Source organism: Suncus etruscus, chromosome 11, assembly GCF_024139225.1.
Source record: "Suncus etruscus isolate mSunEtr1 chromosome 11, mSunEtr1.pri.cur, whole genome shotgun sequence".
NCBI lineage: Eukaryota > Metazoa > Chordata > Mammalia > Eulipotyphla > Soricidae > Suncus > Suncus etruscus.
The window spans coordinates 77,774,974-77,797,228 of NC_064858.1; the positions used below are offsets into that span (position 1 = coordinate 77,774,974).

A 22,255-nucleotide genomic window follows, 5' to 3' on the forward strand; every position below is an offset into this window, starting at 1 on the left:
CAGCAATGATAGTCACACTCATCTGTGAGATATAAAAATATAAACGACAGTATGGCAGTAATATTCAGAGACAATAGAGATGAATGCTAGAGAACAGCTCATGATATGAAGCTTGCTACTAAGAATACTGAGTATAGTTAGAGCAGTAACCACAATGACAATCACTATGATGATAGGGAGAGAGGCAGAATGTCTGTTTAAGAGACAGGCAGGGGGTTGGGGTGGGGGAGAAAATTGGGGGACATTGGTATAGGAAGATTGCACTGGTGAAGGTTGGTGTACATTCTATGACTGAAACCCAAGTATGATTATTTGAAACCAAATATGTTTAACCATGGTGTTAAACATAGATAAATTTGAATGTTTTATGTATCCCTATATTATTCTCAAAATTGTTTAATTTTGAGGGTCAAATGTAAAAATAATAAAGTTCCTCATAAAAAACCCAAAATTATTAATTTACAGTTCTGTAGCTTAGAAGTCCAACACAGATCTCATTGGACTAAGATTAAATAGAGTAGAGAACTAGGGAGGGGTGAGAGGGTGAGAGCTCAAGGTGAGTAATTCCAGGGTACTCCTTTTTTTTCAGCATTTTATTCTGTTTTCTTTATCTTACTTAGGCTAACACACAAGTCAATATATTGGATCATAGTAGAGAGCTTGGAGGAAGTACAGGGAAGTAGAGACTTAAAAAAATACAACTTCTTTCCCTAGCTTGGGGGGGGGGGTGTGCTGGGAGGCTTGGCAAGGCCCCCAGCCATTCCCCTATTTCTCCCCTGGACTCCAGGCCTTCCCTGGGTGCCGGCTCAGGTGGCCTGAAGTGGGTTCCAGGTGGACTATTTAGCGGTCCTCAGGCTCCCCCCCCACCTGGAAGGAGCATGGGGAGGAGGCCGGGGAGTTATCTGGCTTCCAATTCTCTCTGATCTGGGAGACCAGCTCTTCCCAGGTATGGGGTTAGGGGACACCTCACGCCAATGGCCTTCTCCCTAGCTTGGGGGGTGCTGGGAGGCTTGGTAGGCCCCCAGCCATTCTCCTATTTCTCCCCTGGACTCCAGGCCTTCCCTTGGTGCTGGCTCAGGTGGACTCTATAGTGGTCCTCAGGCTTTCCCCCTTTCTCTCCCTACACTAAGGGGGAAACGCATGGGGAGGAGGGCGGGCCAATGCAGCACTGATGTATGTTGGGACATTCACTGGTAATTTTTTTTCTCATTGTTCTCCATTTTAAAATCCGTGCGGGGGCGTCCCCGCGCGTACTTTATATATTGAAAATAAAAAAAGAGGATGACTCTCAGGCTGGGAAGAGACCAGTACTCTTTTCCTACTTGTTTACTCTCAGCGGCCTCTTGGCCTCTTCCTTCCTTCATTGTGTAACTGTGGTTGCTACCATACTAGGTTTCTGATTAGTTCCATCTCAAATGCATTTCCCAATATGGAACTACGGGGAGTCATTTTGCAGACACCAGAAGGCTAAATCACAGACCAAAGTGGTGTCCAGGATTCAGCACCCTTCTCCCAACTATTTCTTTTTTTTTTTTTTTACTATTTTTTTTAATTTAAACACCATGATTACATACATGATTGTGTTTGGGTTTCAGTCATGTAAAGAACACCACCCATCACCAGTGCAACATTCCCATCACCAATGTCCCAAGTCTCCCTCCTCCCCACCTGACCCCCGCCTGTACTCTAAACAGGCTCTCCATTTCCCTCATACATTCTCATTATTAGGACAGTTCAAAATGTAGTTATTTCTCTAACTAAACTCATCACTCTTTGTGGTGAGCTTCCTGAGGTGAGCTGGAACTTCCAGCTCTTTTCTCTTTTGTGTCTGAAAATTATTATTGCAAGAATGTCTTTCATTTTTCTTAAAACCCATAGATGAGTGAGACAATTCTGCGTTTCTCTCTCTCTCTCTCTCTCTGACTTATTTCACTCAGCATAATAGATTCCGTGTACATCCATGTATAGGAAAATTTCATGACTTCATCTCTCCTGACAGCTGCATAATATTCCATTGTTATATGTACCACAGTTTCTTTAGCCATTCATCTGTTGAAGGGTATCTTGGTTGTTTCCAGAGTCTTGCTATGGTAAATAGTGCTGCAATGAATATAGGTGTAAGGAAGGAATTTTTGTATTGTATTTTTGTGTTCCTAGCATATATTCCTAGGAGTGGTATAGCTGGATCGTATGGGAGCTTGATTTCCAGTTTTTGGAGGAATCCACTGTTTGCAGATGACATGATACTCTACTTAGAAAACCCTAAAGACTCTACAAAAAAGCTTCTAGAAACAATAGACTCATATAGCAAGGTGGCAGGCTACAAAATTAACACACAAAAATCAATGGCCTTTCTATACACCAATAGTAATAAGGATGAAATGGACATTAAGAAAACAACCCCATTCACAATAGTGCCACACAAACTCAAATATCTTAGAATCAACTTGACTAAAATGTGAAGGACCTAGACAAAGAAAACTATAAAACTCTGCTCCAAGAAATAAGAGAGGACACACGGAAATGGAAACACATACCCTGCTCATGGATTGGCAGGATTAACATCATCAAAATGGCAATACTCCCCAAGGCATTATACAGATTTAATGCTATCCCTCTAAAGATACCCATGACATTCTTCAAAGAAGTGGATCAGACACTTTTGAAATTCATTTGGAACAATAAACACCCTAGAATAGCTAAAGCAATCATTGGGAAAAAGAATATGGGAGGAATTACTTTCCCCAACTTTAAACTGTACTACAAAGCAATAGTTATCAAAACAGCATGGTATTGGAATAAGGACAGGCCCTCAGATCAGTGGAATAGGCTTGAATACTCAGAAAATGTTCCCCAGACATACAATCTCCTAATTTTTGATAAAGGAGCAGGAAATCCTAAATGGAGCAGGGAAAGCCTCTTCAACAAGTGGTGTTGGCACAACTGGATAGCCACTTGCAAAAAATTGAACTTAGACCCCCAGCTAACATCATGTACGAAGGTAAAATCCAAATGGATTAAAGACCTCGATATCAGACCCAAAACCATAAGTTATATAGAACAACACATAGGCAAAACACTCCAGTACATTACAGGCATATTCAAGGAGGAAACTGCACTCTCCAAGCAAGTGAAAGCAGAGATTAACAGATGGGAATATATTAAGCTGAGAAGCTTCTGCACCTCAAAGGAAATAGTGCCCAGGATACAAGAGCCACCCACTGAGTGGGAGAAACTATTCACCCAATCCCCATCAGATAAGGGGCTAATCTCCAAAATATACAAGCACTGACAGAACTTTACAAGAAAAAAACATCTAATCCCATCAAAAAATGGGGAGAGGAAATGAACACTTTGACAAAGAAGAAATACAAATGACCAAAAGACACATGAAAAAATGTTCCACATCACTAATCATCAGGGAGATGCAAATCAAAACAACGATGAGATACCACCTCACACCACAGAGAATGGCACACATCACAAAGAATGAGAATAAACAGTGTTGTCGGGGATGTGGAGAGAATGGAACTCTTATCCACTGCTGGTGGGAATGCTGTCTAGTTCAACCTTTATGGAAAGCAATATGGAGATTTCTCCCAACTATTTCTAATGACATAAAAGGGACATGCATATCTTCTTTGAATATTGTAGATATATTCCCTCAACCACTATAACTATTATTGAATATCCCCTTAAATGGTGACAATTGTGTCCACTGTCTTATGTTAGATTGTTTATTTTTCCCACTTTTTTTTTTCTTCTCTTTTTAAACTGTTCAATAAGGGATTTTGGTGAAAGAGTCCCTCATTTTAATGCTTATGTTTGAACTAAGTCACAGGGATTGTTGGACTTGTTCTTGCGGCCCCCATATGCGCTGATAACGCCACGTGGCGTTATTCCTTGTTTGCATAGGCACATTAAAATGGAAAATATTATACATACAAATAAGTTCTTATCTAATAGAGATAGGAACACACAAATCTTGTAGTGCAACAGGACCTTACACCCTGAACATTGACATAATGACCTGGCACAGGCCTCAGAAGAATGGGCATTCTCCATTCACCCCTGAACCAGAGAAGTCATCTATGAAACATCCAAAGTTGTCTATAATATCTCCTGGAAGCAATCCTCAACCAGGGAAGACCCTACTGCTGCACTGACATCGATCTACTCAAAAGAGTCTTCCCTTAACACTGACTGAGAAGACTTAACTACAACAATGACTTGCTTACTGGACAGGGCTTTCTGCATTGCCCTTTAATTGTGAGTTGAAATTAGAGGACGCTCCGCACCATCTTGACTTTAATATAGGATATGCAAATTCCAGGATCTTTAATACAGAAACCTGATGCCAACAACAGAGACTATGTCAAAAATAAAACTGTATTGGCACTATAGACAATGGCCTGGATTGGACAAACTAGTTTGACTGGAGCCTAGATTTGGTCTTATGCCAGGAAATTTCAGGGGTAGGGTCTCCTTGTATTTAGGCCAAGGCTTTTCCTTTCCATGTCCCCCATATTTTGGTGGGCCTATGCAAATGATAATCACCACTCTAACACCGTTTGTACTGTGCTCCTTTGACTCTAAACCTTAAAAAAAAAAATAACCCGGGCCCGGAGAGATAGCACAGCAGTGTTTGCCTTGCAAGCAGCCGATCCAGGACCTAAGGTGGTTGGCTCGAATCCCGGTGTCCCATATGGTCCCCCATGCCTGCCAGGAGCTATTTCTGAGCAGACAGCCAGGAGTAACCCCTGAGCACCGCCGGGTGTGGCCCAAAAAACCAAAAAAAAAAAAAAAATAACCCATTTAAACTTTTGATGTTAACTTAAACTAATATGCATGTTCATGGAAATGTAAAAAACTACTATGCCTTCAAGTTTAAGGAGTTACATAAATTTTATGGCTTTAGATTGCTTTGTGTACTGCTGAGAAATGTTATAATGTACTACAATCTGGGGTCTTAAGGGACAAAGTAATTGGAGATGGGTTCTGTTTTATTATTCTTAACGTTCTTTGACTCTAAGTTCAAAATTAAGCTGTCAGCAGGGGGACTTCTTCTGAGGTCTCTGTTTTTGGGTGATTATCCTTCCTCTGTAACTTTACCTTGTCCTATTTCTTTGCATCATTGTTCACATAATTAAAAATAAAAAAAATACAACTTCTGTGACAGGTAGGGCATTTGTCTTGTATGCCACCGATCCAGGTTTGATCCCTGATATCCCAGATGGTTTCCTATGCATCACGAGGGAGTGATTTCAGAGTGCAGAGCCAGGAGTTATTTCTGAGCATCGTTGGGCGTGGACCCCAAACCAAAAATAAATAACTACATAAAAAAAGACTTCTTAGATTAGAAACTTTTCTCAAATTCACTGTTCTTTTCTCCCTCATTCCATTTCTCCTTTTCTTTTACTCTTTTTTTTTTTTTTTTTTTTTTTAATTTTTTTTTATTTAAACACCTTGATTACATACATGATTGTGTTTGGGTTTCAGTCATAAAAGGAACACCACCCATCACCAGTGCAACATTCCCATCACCCAAGTCCCAAATCACCCTCCTCCCCACCCAACCCCCGCCTGTACCCTAAACAGGCTCTACATTTCCCTCATACATTCTCAATATTAGGACAGTTCAAAATGTAGTTATTTCTCTAACTAAACTCATCACTCTTTGTGGTGAGCTTCCTGAGGTGAGCTGGAACTTCCAGCTCTTTTCTCTTTTGTGTCTGAAAATTATTATTACAAGGGTGTCTTTCATTTTTCTTAAAACCCATAGATGAGTGAGACCATTCTGCGTTTTTCTCTCTCTCTCTGACTTATTTCACTCAGCATAATAGATTCCATGTACATCCATGTATAGGAAAATTTCATGACTTCATCTCTCCTGACAGCTGCATAATATTCCATTGTGTATATGTACCACAGTTTCTTTAGCCATTCATCTGTTGAAGGGCATCTTGGTTGTTTCCAGAGTCTTGCTATGGTAAATAGAGCTGCAATGAATATAGGTGTAAGGAAGGGGTTTTTGTATTGTATTTTTGTGTTCCTAGGGTATATTCCTAGGAGTGGTATAGCTGGATCGTATGGGAGCTCGATTTCCAGTTTTTGGAGGAATCTCCATATCGCTTTCCATAAAGGTTGAACTAGACAGCATTCCCACCAGCAGTGGATAAGAGTTCCTTTCTCTCCACATCCCCGCCAACACTGTTTATTCTCATTCTTTGTGATGTGTGCCATTCTCTGGGGTGTGAGGTGGTATCTCATCGTTGTTTTGATTTGCATCTCCCTGATGATTAGTGATGTGGAACATTTTTTCATGTGTCTTTTGGCCATGCGTATTTCTTCTTTGTCAAAGTGTCTGTTCATTTCTTCTCCCCATTTTTTGATGGGGTTAGATGTTTTTTTCTTGTAAAGTTCTGTCAGTGCCTTGTATATTTTGGAGATTAGCCCCTTATCTGATGGGTATTGGGTGAATAGTTTCTCCCACTCAGTGGGTGGCTCTTGTATCCTGGGCACTATTTCCTTTGAGGTGCAGAAGCTTCTCAGCTTAATATATTCCCATCTGTTAATCTCTGCTTTCACTTGCTTGGAGAGTGCAGTTTCCTCCTTGAAGATGCCTGTAATGTCCTGGAGTGTTTTGCCTATGTGCTGTTCTATATATCTTATGGTTTGGGGGCTGATATCGAGGTCTTTAATCCATTTGGATTTTACCTTTGTACATGATGTTAGCTGGGGGTCTAAGTTTAATTTTTTGCAAGTGGCTATCCAATTGTGCCAACACCACTTGTTGAAGAGGCTTTCCCTGCTCCATTTAGGATTTCCTGCTCCTTTATCAAAAATTAGATGGTTGTATCTCTGGGGAACATTTTCTGAGTATTCAAGCCTATTCCACTGATCTGAGGACCTATCCTTATTCCAATACCATGCTGTTTTGATAACTGTTGCTTTGTAGTACAGTTTAAAGTTGGGAAAAGTAATTCCTCCCATATTCTTTTTCCCAATGATTGCTTTAGCTATTCGAGGGTGTTTATTGTTCCAAATGAATTTCAAAAGTGTCTGATCCACTTCTTTGAAGAATGTCATGGGTATCTTTAGAGGGATGGCATTAAATCTGTATAATGCCTTGGGGAGTATTGACATTTTGATGATGTTAATCCTGCCAATCCATGAGCAGGGTATGTGTTTCCATTTCCGTGTGTCCTCTCTTATTTCTTGGAGCAGAGTTTTATAGTTTTCTTTGTATAGGTCCTTCACATATTTAGTCAAGTTGATTCCAAGATATTTGAGTTTGTGTGGTACTATTGTGAATGGGGTTGTTTTCTTAATGTCCATTTCTTCTTTATTACTGTTGGTGTATAGAAAGGCCATTGATTTTTGTGTGTTAATTTTGTAGCCTGCCACCTTGCTATATGAGTCTATTGTTTCTAGAAGCTTTTTGATAGAGTCTTTAGGGTTTTCTAAGTAGAGTATCATGTCATCTGCAAACAGTGAGAGCTTGACTTCTTCCTTTCCTATCTGGATTCCCTTGATATCCTTTTCTTGCCTAATCGCTATAGCAAGTACTTCCAGTGCTATGTTGAATAGGAGTGGTGAGAGAGGACAGCCTTGTCTTGTGCCAGAATTTAGAGGGAAGGCTTTCAGTTTTTCTCCATTGAGGATAATATTTGCCACTGGCTTGTGGTAGATGGCCTTCACTATATTGAGAAAGGTTCCCTCCATTCCCATCTTGCTGAGAGTTTTGATCAAGAATGGGTGTTGGACCTTATCAAATGCTTTCTCTGCATCTATTGATATGATCATGTGGTTTTTATTTTTCTTGTTATTGATGTTGTGTATTATGTTGATAGATTTACGGATGTTAAACCAGCCTTGCATTCCTGGGATGAAACCTACTTGATCGTAGTGGATGATCTTCTTAATGAGGCATTGAATCCTATTTGCCAGGATTTTGTTGAGGATCTTTGCATCTGCATTCATCAGTGATATTGGTCTGTAATTTTCTTTTTTGGTAGCGTCTCTGTCTGGTTTAGGTATCAAGGTGATGTTGGCTTCATAAAAGCTATTTGGAAGTGTTTCTGTTTGTTCAATTTCATGAAAGAGTCTTGCCAAGATTGGCAGTAGTTCCTCTTGGAAAGTTTGATAGAATTCATTAGTGAATCCATCTGGACCTGGGCTTTTGTTTTTCGGCAGACATTTGATTACTGTTTTAATTTCATCAATGGTGATGGGGGTGTTTAGATATGCTACATCCTCTTCCTTCAACCGTGGAAGATTATAAGAGTCCAAGAATTTATCCATTTCTTCCAGGTTCTCATTTTTAGTGGCGTAGAGTTTTTCAAAGTAGTTTCTGATTACCCTTTGAATCTCTGTCATATCAGTAGTGATCTCTCCTTTTTCATTCCTGATACGAGTTATCAAGTTTCTCTCTCTCTCTTTCTTTGTTAGGTTTGCCAGTGGTCTATCAATCTTGTTTATTTTTTCAAAGAACCAACTTCTGCTTTCGTTGATCTTTCGGATTGTTTTTTGAGTTTCCACTTCGTTGATTTCTGCTCTCAGCTTTGTTATTTCCTTCTGTCTTCCTGTTCTTGGGTCCTTTTGTTGAGCATTTTCTAGTTCTATTAGCTGTGTCATTAAGCTACTCAGGTAAGCTCCTTCTTCCTTCCTGATGTGTGCTTGCAAAGCTATAAATTTTCCTCTCAGTACTGCTTTTGCTGTGTCCCATAAGTTCTGAGAGTTTGTGTCTTTATTGTCATTTGTTTCCAGGAACCTTTTTATTTCCTCCTTGATTTCATCTCGGACCCACTGGTTATTGAGCATGAGGCTGTTTAACTTCCAGGTGTTAAAGTGTTTCTTCTGAGTCCCTTTGGAGTTCACAAATAATTTCAGAGCCTTGTGGTCAGCGAAGGTAGTCTGCAAAATTTCTATCCTCTTGATCTTATGGAGGTATGTTTTATGTGCCAGCATGTAGTCTATCCTGGAGAATGTCCCATGTACATTGGAGAAGAATGTGTATCCAGGTTTCTGGGGATGGAGTGTCCTATATATATCCACTAGGCCTCTTTCTTCCATTTCTCTCCTCAGGTCTAGTATATTCTTGTTGGGTTTCAGTCTGGTTGACCTGTCCAGTGTTGACAAAGCCGTGTTTAGGTCCCCCACAATTATTGTGTTGTTGTTGATATTATTTTTCAGATTTGTCAGCAGTTGTATTAAATATTTTGCTGGCCCCTCATTCGGTGCATATATGTTTAGGAGAGTGAATTCTTCCTGCTCTACGTACCCCTTGATTAATATAAAATGTCCGTCTTTGTCCCTTACAACCTTCCTGAGTATAAAGTTTGCATTATCTGATATTAGTATGGCCACTCCAGCTTTTTTATGGGTGTTGTTTGCTTGGATAACTTTTCTCCAGCCTTTTATTTTGAGTCTATGTTTGTTCTGACTATTCAGGTGCGTTTCTTGTAGGCAGCAGAAGGTTGGATTGAGTTTTTTGATCCATTTAGCCACTCTGTGTCTCTTAACTGGTGCATTTAGTCCATTGACGTTGAGAGAAAGAATTGTCCTGGGATTTAACGCCATCTTTATTTCAAAATTTGGTGTGTCTTTTGGGTAGTCTTGTCTTAGATTAGGTCTTTCAGTTTTTCTCTTAAGACTGGTTTTGTGTCTGTGAAGTTTCTGAGCTGTTTTTTGTCTGTGAAACCATGTATTCTTCCATCAAACCGGAAAGTGAGTTTTGCTGGGTATAGTATTCTGGGTGAAGCATTCATTTCATTCAGTCTTGTCACAATATCCCACCACTGCTTTCTGGCATTGAGCGTTTCTGGTGACAGGTCTGCTGTAAATCTCAGGGAAGCTTGCTTGAACATGATTTCCCCTTTTGATCTTGCTGTTTTCAGAATTCTGTCTCTATCTGTGGGATTTGTCATTGTGACTAGGATGTGTCTTGGGGTGGTTTTTCTGGGGTCTCTTTTGGTTGGTACTCTTCGGGCATGCAGGATTTGATCACATATATTCTTTAGCTCTGGAAGTTTCTCTTTAATGATGTTCTTGACCATTGATTCTTCCTGGAAATTTTCTTCCTGGGTCTCTGGGACTCCAATGATTCTTAAGTTGTTTCTGTTGATCTTATCATAGACTTCTATTTTCGTCTGTTCCCATTCTTTGACTAATTTTTCCATTGTCTGCTCATTTGCTTTAAGTTTTTTGTCCAATCTCTCCTGCTGTATGGAATTGTTATGTATCTCATCTTCCACAGCACCAAGTCTATTCTCAGCTTCTGATACCCTGTCCCAGAGCTTATCCATTTTGTCATTCACTTCGTTTACTGAGTTTTTCAGGCCTGTTAGTTGACATGTTATTTCAGTTTGGAGTTTTGTCATTTCTGCCTTCATATTTTCTTGGTTCTTATTAGTGTTCTGTTCAACTCGATCCATGGTTTCTTGGAGTCTGTTGAGCACCTTCCATATTGCTAGTCTAAAGTCCTTATCTGAGAGGTTGATTAGTTGTTCAGTCATTATCTGGTCCTCAGAATTGTCATCTTCATTCTCTATGTCTGATGCTGGCCTGCGCTGTTTCCCCATTGTCACATTTGTATTGTGGGTTTTTCTACGTGTTGTAGTGGTATTCATTGTCTATATGATGTAGGCAGCACACTCCTCTGGCTCCTCCCTTTCTGGATGGGCTGACTTGCCTCTAAGGGAGGGGAGTCCTCCGTGGATGAAGCCTCACACTGGGTCAAATCTTAGGCCCGAGCATGTAACAGAGAAGACAGTCCAGAGAGAAATGTTTGCTTCTGTGATATAGCGCCGTTCTTAGTGTGATTTTTCCTTCTTGTTGCAATGGAGTTCTTTCCTTAGAAAGAGTGCACGGCCGCGTAGCGAAGCGGAGCGGCCGTGCTCCTCTGAGCCTCTTTTTGCCCCACTCGCAAGAGTTTCACGCAAGAGGACAGTAGACAGACATAGACAGGTCACACTCACAGTCTTTCACAGCTGAGCCCCACTGGGCCGGTGTACTTTCGCGGATTTTCCCCGCCTGGTGTCACACACAGGGAGCCAGCTTTTGCAAAGGATAGCCGGCTTTTATGCTCTGAAGTCCCTCCCTGAAAATGGCGTCTGGGCGAGCGAGGTTTCTGGAGGCTCTTTTTGCCCCACTCGCAAGAGTTTCACGCAAGAGGACAGTAGACAGACATAGACAGGTCACACTCACAGTCTTTCACAGCTGAGCCCCACTGGGCCGGTGTACTTTCGCGGATTTTCCCCGCCTGGTGTCACACACAGGGAGCCAGCTTTTGCAAAGGATAGCCGGCTTTTATGCTCTGAAGTCCCTCCCTGAAAATGGCGTCTGGGCGAGCGAGGTTTCTGGAGGCTCTTTTTGCCCCACTCGCAAGAGTTTCACGCAAGAGGACAGTAGACAGACATAGACAGGTCACACTCACAGTCTTTCACAGCTGAGCCCCACTGGGCCGGTGTACTTTCGCGGATTTTCCCCGCCTGGTGTCACACACAGGGAGCCAGCTTTTGCAAAGGATAGCCGGTTTTTATGCTCTGAAGTCCCTCCCTGAAAATGGCGTCTGGGCGAGCGAGGTTTCTGGAGGCTCTTTTTGCCCCACTCGCAAGAGTTTCACGCAAGAGGACAGTAGACAGACATAGACAGGTCACACTCACAGTCTTTCACAGCTGAGCCCCACTGGGCCGGTGTACTTTCGCGGATTTTCCCCGCCTGGTGTCACACACAGGGAGCCAGCTTTTGCAAAGGATCTTTTCTTTTACTCTTAAATTTATAGAACATGTTCCATGATTCCAATCTTCTGAGATAGGTGCTTCTTTGAGAATCTGATGAAAATTATGGATCCTCACACAAGAAAAATAGGAAGACTAGAAATTTGTGGTTATAACAATCTCAAGGGTGCTGGAGAGATAGGACATGGTGCTTATCTTACATACTGACAGCCTCCCATATCGTCCCTTGAGCTAACCAGGAGTGTCCCCTGAGAGCAGAGCCCAGACTGAGTAGGCCTTGAGCACTGCTGAATGTGGCTCAAATACCCCAAATAAAAACTAAATCCTCTCTGCTGGAGCCACAGTGATAGTACCATGTGTAGGGTGCTTGCCTTGATGTGGCTGATCCATGTTTGATCTTCAGCACCCCATATGGTCTCCTGAGTGAACTAAATATCCAAGCCAAAGACAACAACAATGGAATCAAGAGATCCAAACTTTAACAATCTAAATTTAAGATGGGCCTGTTATACTGGCAGGCTGGGGGTTAGGGGGATGGTATGGGATGCATTTGGGCAACATTGGTGGTGAGAGGTGAACACTGGTGGTATTGGCCTTGATTCATTGTATGTCTAAAAACCAACTATGAAGGACTTTGTAAATCACAATGGTTTCAATAAAATAAAAAATATATAGTCACTACATTATTATTATTTTTCTTAAATATTAACAAGATTTCTTTGGTCAAATATTCATTTAGTTTAATTTATATGTCTTGTAATTCTTTTTGATAATTTAATTATTTAAATAAGAATCCAAATAAGATTCACACGATCACATTCAAAACTGACATTTCAAATCTTTGGCTAATAGTTTTTGACAGTGTCTATTTTCTTTTGGGAAGACAAAAAAGTAGAGGAACATTTTTTTAGTGAATTTAGACAATGATTAACCAATATAGATAAGGAAGAAGGTCAGTTTTTCAATCTAAATTTTTCAGGTCATTGACCTCATTCTTCATTTTTTATTTTATACTTAGAATCAAGCCATCAGTCATCTTCTTCCTCCCATTCTTTCTCTATATTTTTGATTTCATCAATGACACATAACTTGCAGGTGACTGCAGATAGTACTGAGTATTATAATTAATGCTATCAGTCTTGTGGATATTACAGACCTGTGGTGCTTTTATATAAAATGTTTTAAATGTGAAATTATAAGAAAATATATAAGACATATTTTATCAGAAAATACATAATGATAACAAGAGTTCATAAACCTACTAAATCTTCATTCAGCAAAAGTTATTGGATATTGTACTGAGTGTTAGGTAAACATAAGTACTAGTGGAGAAGATAAGATATAACCCCCACTTTTTTCAAACTAGAGGAGTGAGCTACTTTCTTTGGTTACTTATTGCATTAGGCTATGGAAGAAGAGAGAAAGTTTGTGGCAGTTTCTGTCAAGGAATTTATGATTTAAAAGATAAACTAGGGAACATTGTCAAACTGAAACTCACTATCATCAGTGTTGTAACTGCATATCCCATGATGATTTAATTAAATTTTTTAAAAATTTATTTAAAAATAAGATAAATTGGGCCAGAGTGGTGGCATGGAGTGGTAAGGCGTCTACCTTGCTGGTGCATGCGTAGGACAGACTGTGGTTCGATGCCCCGGTGTCCAATGTAGTCCCTCAAGCCAGGAGTGATTTCTGAGCGCATAGCCAGGAGTAACCCCTGAGCATCACCGGCTGTGGCCCAAACAAAACAAAACAAAACAAAAAAGATAAATTGAGCAAGCTAATTTAATTGAGCAAGTCTAAAACAAAAGCAAGATTTTTTTCCAAGATGTATTCAGTAAGATATTTTTTACTATGTCATGGGATTGGAGAGATTTTTTGGGGGGAGGGGGAAGGAAGGAAGCACACCTGGAAATTTTTAGGGATCACTCCTCGCAGGCTCAGGGACCATATTTGATACCGAGGGTCAAACCTGGATCAACTATAAGCAAGGCAAACATCTTATCTGATATACTTATTATCTTGCCTGCCCAATACCTGTGGAGATTGTACATTGGGCAAGGTGCTTGCCTGACATGTGGGTGACCTGGGTTTTATTCTTACTACCATTTATGGTTCACCAAGAATGACTAGGAACACCACTGAGTGTGACCTAAAAATGGAAAAAAAATAAGAACTTTAATGTGTCAGAGAATTTTTTTCAATTTCTATGACAGTGAAACTGATATGCTCTGGAAAATTGACTGAAAGCGCTTATAGTGAAGTTGCCATTTTGTAATTAAAAAAATAATATTTATAAAATGTGATAAAATATAACCTTAATTTATTTTATATCCTTTCAGTTTCATCTCTAAAATATTAATAATGTCTTACCAAAAATTTTTAAAAATTAATCACAAGTCTCCCTCCTCCCCACCCGACTTGGGACATTGGTGATGGGAATGTTGCACTGGTGATGGGTGGTGTTCTTTACATGACTGAAACCCAAACACAATCATGTATGTAATCAAGGTGTTTAAATAAAAAAAAATTAATCACAGCATGTTATTTTACATGTAATACCTATAAAGACAAAAACCTTTATCATAAATGATCTAATTAGTAATAAAACTTCTTCCCATTTTTTGATGGGTTTAGATGTTTTTTCTTGTTAAGTTCTGTCAGTAATTTGTATATCTTAGATATTAGCCCCTTGTCTGATGGGTATTGAGTAAATCGTTTCTCATTCTGTTGATGGCTTTTGTATCGTAGGCACTATTTCCTTTGAGGTGCTGTATCTTTTCACTTAGTATAATCTCATCTGCTTATCTCTGTTTCATGTGTATGGATAGTGCTGTTTCCGCCTTTAGTCTCGATGTCATGAAGTGTTTTTACCTGTGTTGCTCAAAATACCTTATGGTTTTGGGTCTGATATCCAGATATCAGACCTGATATTGGTTCTTTTTTTTTTTTTTTTTTTTGGTTTTTGGGTCACACCCGGCAGTGCTCAGGGGTTACTCCTGGCTGTCTGCTCAGAAATAGCTCCTGGCAGGCATGAGGGATCATATGGGACACCGGGATTCGAACCAACCACCTTTGGTCCTGGATTGGCTGCTTGCAAGGCAAACGCCACTGTGCTATCTCTCCGAGCCCCTGATATTGGATCTTAATCCATTTGGATTTGACTTTTGTGCATGGTGTGCATGGTGTTTAGATGGAGATCTGAGTTCTTTTTTTTTTTTTTTTTTGTGCAAGCAGCTGACCTGGTGCCCCAACATCACTTGTTAAAGAGGCCTTCCTTGCTCCATTTTGCATTTCTTGCCCCTTTATAAAAGATTAATTTATTGTATGTCTGGTGAACATTTTGAATACTCAAGTCTATTCCACTGATCTGAGGGCCTGTCTTTATTCCAATATCATGACTATAGCTCTGTAAAACAATTTAAAGTTGGGAAAAGTGGTGCCTCCTATACTCCTTTTCCCAAAGGTTGATCTAGCTATTAGTGGGTGATTATTGTTTAGGAGTATTTGAGCCACTTCTTTAAAGAATGTAATGGGTATCCTTAGAGGGATTACATTATATCTATACAATACTTTGGGGAATATTGCCATTTTAAAGATGTTAATCCTGTCAGTCTATGAGCAGGGTATATGTCTCCATATTCTTGAGTCCTTTTTAATTTCTTGAAGCAGTGTTTTGTAGTTTATTTGTATAGATCTTTCACATCTTTAGTTAAGTTGATTCCACGATATTTGAGTTTGTGTGACACTAATGTGAATGTTTTATTTTTAATGTCCATTTCTTCTCTTATTGGTATATTAGAAGGCCATTGATTTTTGTGTGTTAATTTTGTAGCCTGTCTGCCTTCTTGTTATATGAATATATTGTTTACTAGAAGCTTTTTGGTAGAGTCTTTAGGGTTTTCTAAATATATTACTATGTCATCTGCAAACAGTGAGAGTTTGACATATCTTCCTTTCCTATCTGGATGCTCTTCATATCTTTTTCTTGCCTAATTGCTATGGCAAGAACCTCCAACTTTCAGCACTATGTTGAATAGGAGTGGTGAGAGAGGACAGCCTTGTTGTACTAAATTTTAGAGAAAAGCCTTTTTTTTTTTTTGGGGCCACACGCGGCGGTGCTCAGGGGTTACTCCTGGCTGTCTGCTCAGAAATAGCTCCTGGCAGGCACAGGGGACCATATGGGACACCGGGATTCGAACCAACCACCTTTGGTCCTGGATTGGCTGTTTGCAAGGCAAACACAGCTGTGCTATCTCTCTGGGCCCAGAGGAAAGGCTTTTAGTTTATCTTTATTGAGAATAATATTTTCCATTGGCTTGTGGTAGATGGCCTTGACTATATTGAGAAAAGTTCCTTTCATTCCCATCTTGATGAGAGGTTTTTTTTTTTTTAATCAAGAATAGGTCTTGGACCTTATCAAATGCTTTTGCAGCATGTATTGATATGTTTTTTATCATATGTTTTTTATTTTTCTTTTTGTTGATATAGTGTATTTTGTTGATTGATTTATGTATGTTAAACCATCCTTGCATTCCTGGAATGAATTCTACCTGGTCGTTGTGAATGACCTTCTTGATGAGACATTGGATCCTATTTGCCAGAATTTTGTTGAGGATCTTTGCATCTGTGTTCATCAGGGCTTTGTCTGTAGTTTTCTTTTCTTGAAACATCTCTATATGGTTTTGGTATCAGGGTGATGTTAGCTTCATAAAAATTATTTTGGAGTGTTCCTGATTTTTCAATTTCATGAAAGTGCCTGAAAGGTTTGGTAGTAGTTCCTCTAGATAGATTTGAAAGAATTTGTTAGTGAGACCATCTTGGCCTTAGCCTTTATTTTTGGGAATACTTTTGCTTATTCTTTTAATTTCCTCAGCAGTGATGGGTCTATTTAGATTTGCTAGGTCATTCTGGTTTAACTATGGAAAATTGTAGGAGTCCTAGAATTTATCCATTTCTTCCAGGTTCTCATATTTTGTGCCATAGAGTTTCTCAAAGTAGTCTTTGATTACCTTTCGAATCTCTGCAGTATCTGTAAATACTTCCAGAGAGGAAGTCTATTACAGTATAACCTTTGAACCTTTGCTTGTTGTGATTGGCTCACTGTGGTATATACAGTTGCACACAGGAACATTCTGTCTGATACAGCGCATATAGGCCTAAACCTATGTTTTAACTGCAAAATTAGGGAGTCGTCTTATACGCTGGCAAATACTGTATGTGTATGTGTGTGTATATATATATATATATATATATATACATATTACTCCACTTTTTATTTCATAGAGCACCTGTTGTTTAAGCCTTTATTTAAACCAGAAGGGGGGGCATGGAGGAAGCCCAGTGGTCAGGGGTTTACAGTGCAGGAATTGGGGGCTGGACCACGGTCACCCTGAGTCCCCCTGCACTACTGAGCCACATCACTGGACCATGTGCTCTGAACCGTGTGGTTTGGGGTAATGCCAAGACCCCCAGTCCCTTTTGCTCCCCCAACTCCTAAAAGTAGGAAATGAACTTGGCTTGGATTTCACTTTGACTTGTGGCAGCAGCTGTCAAAGATGATGGTGTGCTCCCGTGTGTGTGTGTGTGTGTGTGTGTGTGTGTGTGAGAGAGAGAGAGAGAGACAGAGAGAGACAGAGAGAGACAGAGAGAGACAGAGAGAGAGAGAGAGAGAGAGAAGTAATTCTGGTCTGTGAGTGTGAAAGGCAATTTAACCCTTGTGTGCACGAGCATGCTTGTATATGTGTGAGTAAGACAACTCTGTGTGTGAGTGTGTGTGGGAGAGAGAGAGGGAGAGAGAGAGAAAGAGAGAGAGAAGAGAAGAGAAGAGAAGAGAAGAGAAGAGAAGAGAAGAGAAGAGAAGAGAAGAGAAGAGAGGAGATTTCTGTCTCCAGGTTTTCTTTTTCAATCATAAATCCTATATATGGATGTGAAGGATTTCAGCTTCATTACTCAGTTTTAATAAGCTTTTTAACAGAAGAGTTAATTGCCACTTGTGTATTATACTGACAAGAAGTTTGGGGAAACCATTTTTCTTTTATTTTTTAGGAAGTTAACCAAGGTCTCAAACTTGACTACAAGGGTCTCAAATCTTAAGCATCAGCTCTTAGGTTGGCAAATTGTCAGCACTCAGCTCTGTCCTCAAACAGAAAATTCATCTAGTGATAGTTTCAGGTGTTCCAGTTTAAGGCTGAGTACATGCGGGTTTGGATTGGGACGCCATGTTTGATACGCTATCCTCAGTGAACTGTTTCCTCCCTTTTCTTTTTTTTTTCTTTCCATTTTTTCAATAACTTTGCTTTCACTTACTTTTTTTGCAAAAGAATAATTTTTATTTTTATTTATTTTTGTTAGTGATATATATATATATTTTAGATAAAAAAAAAAAACCCTTCACCAATGCAACATTCCTATCTTCCTATCACCAATGTCCCAAGTGTCCCTCCTCCCCACCCCACCCTGGACTGTGCTCTAGACAGGCTTTCTACTTCCCTCATTCAGTTACATTTTGTTATGGTTCTCAGTGTAATTATTTCTCTAACTGCACCCATCACTCTCTGTGGTGAGCTTCATCTTGTGAGCTGGACCTTCTGGTCCTCCTCTCTTTTGTCTCAGAATGTTGCACAGATGTCTTTTATTTTTCTCAAAACCCATTGATGAGACCATTCTGTGTCTATCTCTCTGCCTCTGACTTATTTCACTCAGCATAATAGATTACATATACATCCATATATAGGAAAATTTTATTGCAGCACTGTTTACAATAACCAGACTCTGGAAACAGCCTAAATGCCACTCAATAGATGACTGGCTAAAGAAACTGTGGTACACATATACAATGGAATATTATGCAGCCATCAGAAGAGATGAAGTCCACTTTCTTCTATTTATCTTTTCAGAGCTAGTATATTCTTGTTGGGTTTCAGCTTGTTTGTTCTATCAAGGGGTGACAGGGCAGTGTTGTGGTCTCCTACTATTATTGTATTGCTATTGATGTCTTCTTTAGATTTGTTAACAATTGTCTTAAATATTTTGTCTCTCATTGGATGTGTATATATTTAGGAGAGTGATTTTTTTTCCTGTTATACATATCCTTTGATTAGTACAAAATGACCTTTGTCTCTTAACTTTTCTGAGTCTAAAGTTTGTGTCATCTGATATTAATATGGCAACTCCAGCTTTTATAAGGGAGTTGTTTGCTTGGATGATTTTCCTCCAGGCTTTTATTTTGAGTCTATGTTTGTTCTGACTATTTAGATGTGTTTCTTATAGGCAGCAGAAAGTTGGGATTCAGCGTTTTGATCCATTTTGCCACTCTGTGTCTCTTAACTGTTGCATTTTGTCCATTGACATTGATAGAGATTATTGTCATGGGATTTGATGTTATCTTTTTGTATAAGTTTGTTGTGTCTGCTGGTCTTTCTTGTTTTAAAGTAGACTTTTCAGTTTTTTAAGGCTGGTTTTGAGTCTTTAAAGTTTCTGAGCTGCTATTTATCTGTGAAGCTGTGTATACTTCCTTTAAACCTGAAAGTGAGTCTGGCTGGGTGCAGTGTTCTAGTTGAAGCATTCATTTCATTGAGTTTTGTCACTATATCCCACCACTGCCTTCTGGCCTTGAGGGTTTCTTGTGACAGGTTTGCTATAAATATTAAGGATGTTCCTTTGAATGTAATTTCCCTTTTTGATCTTGCTGCTTTTAGTATTCTATCTCTATGTGTGGGATTCGTCATTGTGACTAGGATGTGTATTGGGGTGCTTTTCTTTGGGTCTCTTTTAGCTGGTACTTGTCAGGCATGCAGGATTTGGTGCATGCTGTCTTTAGCTTTAGGAGTTTCTCTATAATGAAGTCCTTGGCTATTGATTCTACCTGGAGATTTTCTTCCTGGGTCTTTGGTCCTTCAGTGATTCTTATGTTGTGTCTATTGAACTTGTCAAGGATTTCTATTTTCATCTATTCACATTCTTTGAGTATTTTTTCCATTGACCGATTGTTTGCTTTAATGTTCTTTTCCAGTCTCCTCTGCTGTATGGAGTTGCTCTGTATTTCATCTTCCAGCTCACTGATTCTGCCCTCAGGTGCTGTTACTCTGTTGTAGAGGCTTTTCATTAAGTTTTTAGTTTCATCTACTGAGTTTTTCAGTCCTGTTATTTCAGTTTGGAGTTTTCTGATTTCTATCTTTGTGCTCTGTTTAGCTTTATCTATGCTTTCTTTAAGTTCTATAAGTATCCTTCATATTACTACTCTAAACTCCTTATCTGAGAGGCTAACTATGTGGTTGCTACTTTTCAGGTTATCAGAGCTGCCATCTTCATTCTCTATGCATGCTGTTGTACTACGTTGTTTCCCCATCTACGCGCTTGTACTGTGGCTTTTACTGCGTGTTGTGGTGGGGTTCATGGGCTTGGAGATGCATGCGACTGTGAAGTGAAGTGAAGTGAATTGGGCAGCCACAATCCTCCCTGCTTCACCATTTCTGGCTTAGATCAGCTTAGACAGCTTCAGCAAGGGTTTCTCGACCGGGATTGGTCTCTGTACCCACAGTGATGATAGCTATAACCCTCACAGGCCAAAATGCTAATCTCACCTGGAGAGGCAGACCAGCCCACTTCTGGTAGGAGTCTATGGAAGGTAACAAAGGGGTTGCCTGAGGGTTGAAAAGGGGATTCTGCAAAAAAGTGATTGGAGCAGCTGGCAGCATGGAGAGATAAGAAACCAATTTTAATTGTAGGGCTGCTTAAGGAGCCTGCTTAAAAGGCTAGCTTAGAGGTCACACATGGTGGCTAGGGCTCCAATAAAACCATGTCTCCTGAAACTTCATGACTGCTGTGGATCATTTCCTTGTCGCTACCCTGAACTGTCAGACCCATTGGCTGGAAGGGGTTCCAGGTGCCTGGCCTGGCAGAGAAAGGCCTCTCCCCTCCATCCATCACCATCCACAACCATCCAGGACTCTATAATTAATATGTAATTCTACAATCAGATGCAGGCCCTTGGAGGGTCTTTTATTTTTCTTAAATCTACAGATGAGTGAGACTATTCTGTGTCTGTCTCTCTCCCTCTGACTTATTTCACTCAGCATAATAGTTTCCATGTCCACAAAAACACAATATAAAAATGCTTTCTGCACACCTATATTCATTGCAGCACTATTTACAATAGCCAGAATCTGGAAACAACCCAGATGCTCAACAACAGATTAATGGCTAAAGTAACTGGAACATATACACAATGGAATACTATGCAGCCATCAGGAAAATGATGTCATGAAATTTTCCTATACATGGATAGACAAGGATTAAGGATCTAAGGTGCTTTGGTTAAATGGTGTTAAATAAACAGTGTCAGAGTCTAACTTTAAAATTTGAAGACTCAGTAGAAGGAAATGAAAGGAGAGTGTTTTTCCTAGGGAGCAGTGATTAAAGGAAGAAAAATTTTAGGACTAGTTGTTATCAGAGTGGCTCAAATGAGACACTACTTAAAAAAACATTTTCTACAATTGCATAAGTGAGGTGGGAGGTGGAAAAGTTGGGGCATCTATTTTTTTTTGTTTGGTTTTAGGTCACACCCGGCAGTGCTCAGGGGTTACTCCTGGCTCTATGCTCAGAAATCACTCCTGGCAGGCTCAGGGGACCATATGGGATGCCAGGATTTGAGCCACCGACTTACTGCATGCAAGGCAAACACCTTACCTCCATGCTATCTCTCTGGCCCCAAGTTGGGGCATCTAAAGTGACAAGATATGTTGCTTAGGTTTGTGACCTTGGACAATATTAATGTTTGCTGTACCTTTGGCTGCTCATTTATGAAACAAGAAAGAATGGTTTCACATTTGTGTATCCAAGTTATTGTGTGATTTTAGATATAAATTATATGTCAACCATTGTGTTTTCCCTCTTGTTATTTATTGGGTATTATTTATATCATATGCTTATAATGGCGTTTTCAGCATAAATAGCATACTACAGTGATTATTTTATGTTTCATTAGAGACCAGATGAGGAAGCTGTGGTGGATCAGGGTGGGACCAGTACAATTCTCAACATTCATTATGAGAAAGAAGAGTTGGAAGGTAAGAAATGCTATTGTGGGCTTGTTCTTGAAGTCCATGTTTTTTACCTTAAATTTGTATCTCATGTGTTTGTCTCTTTGCCTTTTGCTTCTTTTACACTCTGGAGAAGTCTCTCTCTCTCTCTCTCTCTCTCTCTCTCTCTCTCTCTCTTTCTCTTTCTCCTTTTTTTCTCTCTCTCTTTCTCCTTTTTTTCTCTCTCTCTCCTTTTTTCTCTCTCTCTCCCTTATACCTGGTGATGCTCAGGAATTATTCTGGCTCTGATTCTGGTAAGCTCAGGGACCATATGGGCTGACCCTGGGATTGAACCTGGGCCAGCCATGTGCAGGGCAATGTCCTACCTGCTGTGCTATTGCTTTGCCCCCATTCCCTTGAATATTTCCCCCCTCTTTCTCGCACACTGTTTTGTTTTTGTTTTTGATGGGGAGAGTTGTTTTGGGCCACACT

General features: G+C 39.9%; 1 protein-coding gene across 4 annotated transcripts in view; it reads left to right on the forward strand.

The window, feature by feature from the left end:
• SLC4A8 (solute carrier family 4 member 8) overlaps nt 1-22,255 on the forward strand; it is an 829,308-nt gene that overhangs the window by 703,343 nt on the left and 103,710 nt on the right. For all 4 annotated transcript variants that reach the window (XM_049783361.1, XM_049783360.1, XM_049783363.1 and 1 more), the window contains one exon: nt 21,730-21,811. In XM_049783361.1, coding sequence (XP_049639318.1) covers nt 21,730-21,811 — 82 coding nt within the window. The remainder of the gene's footprint in view (nt 1-21,729; nt 21,812-22,255) is intronic.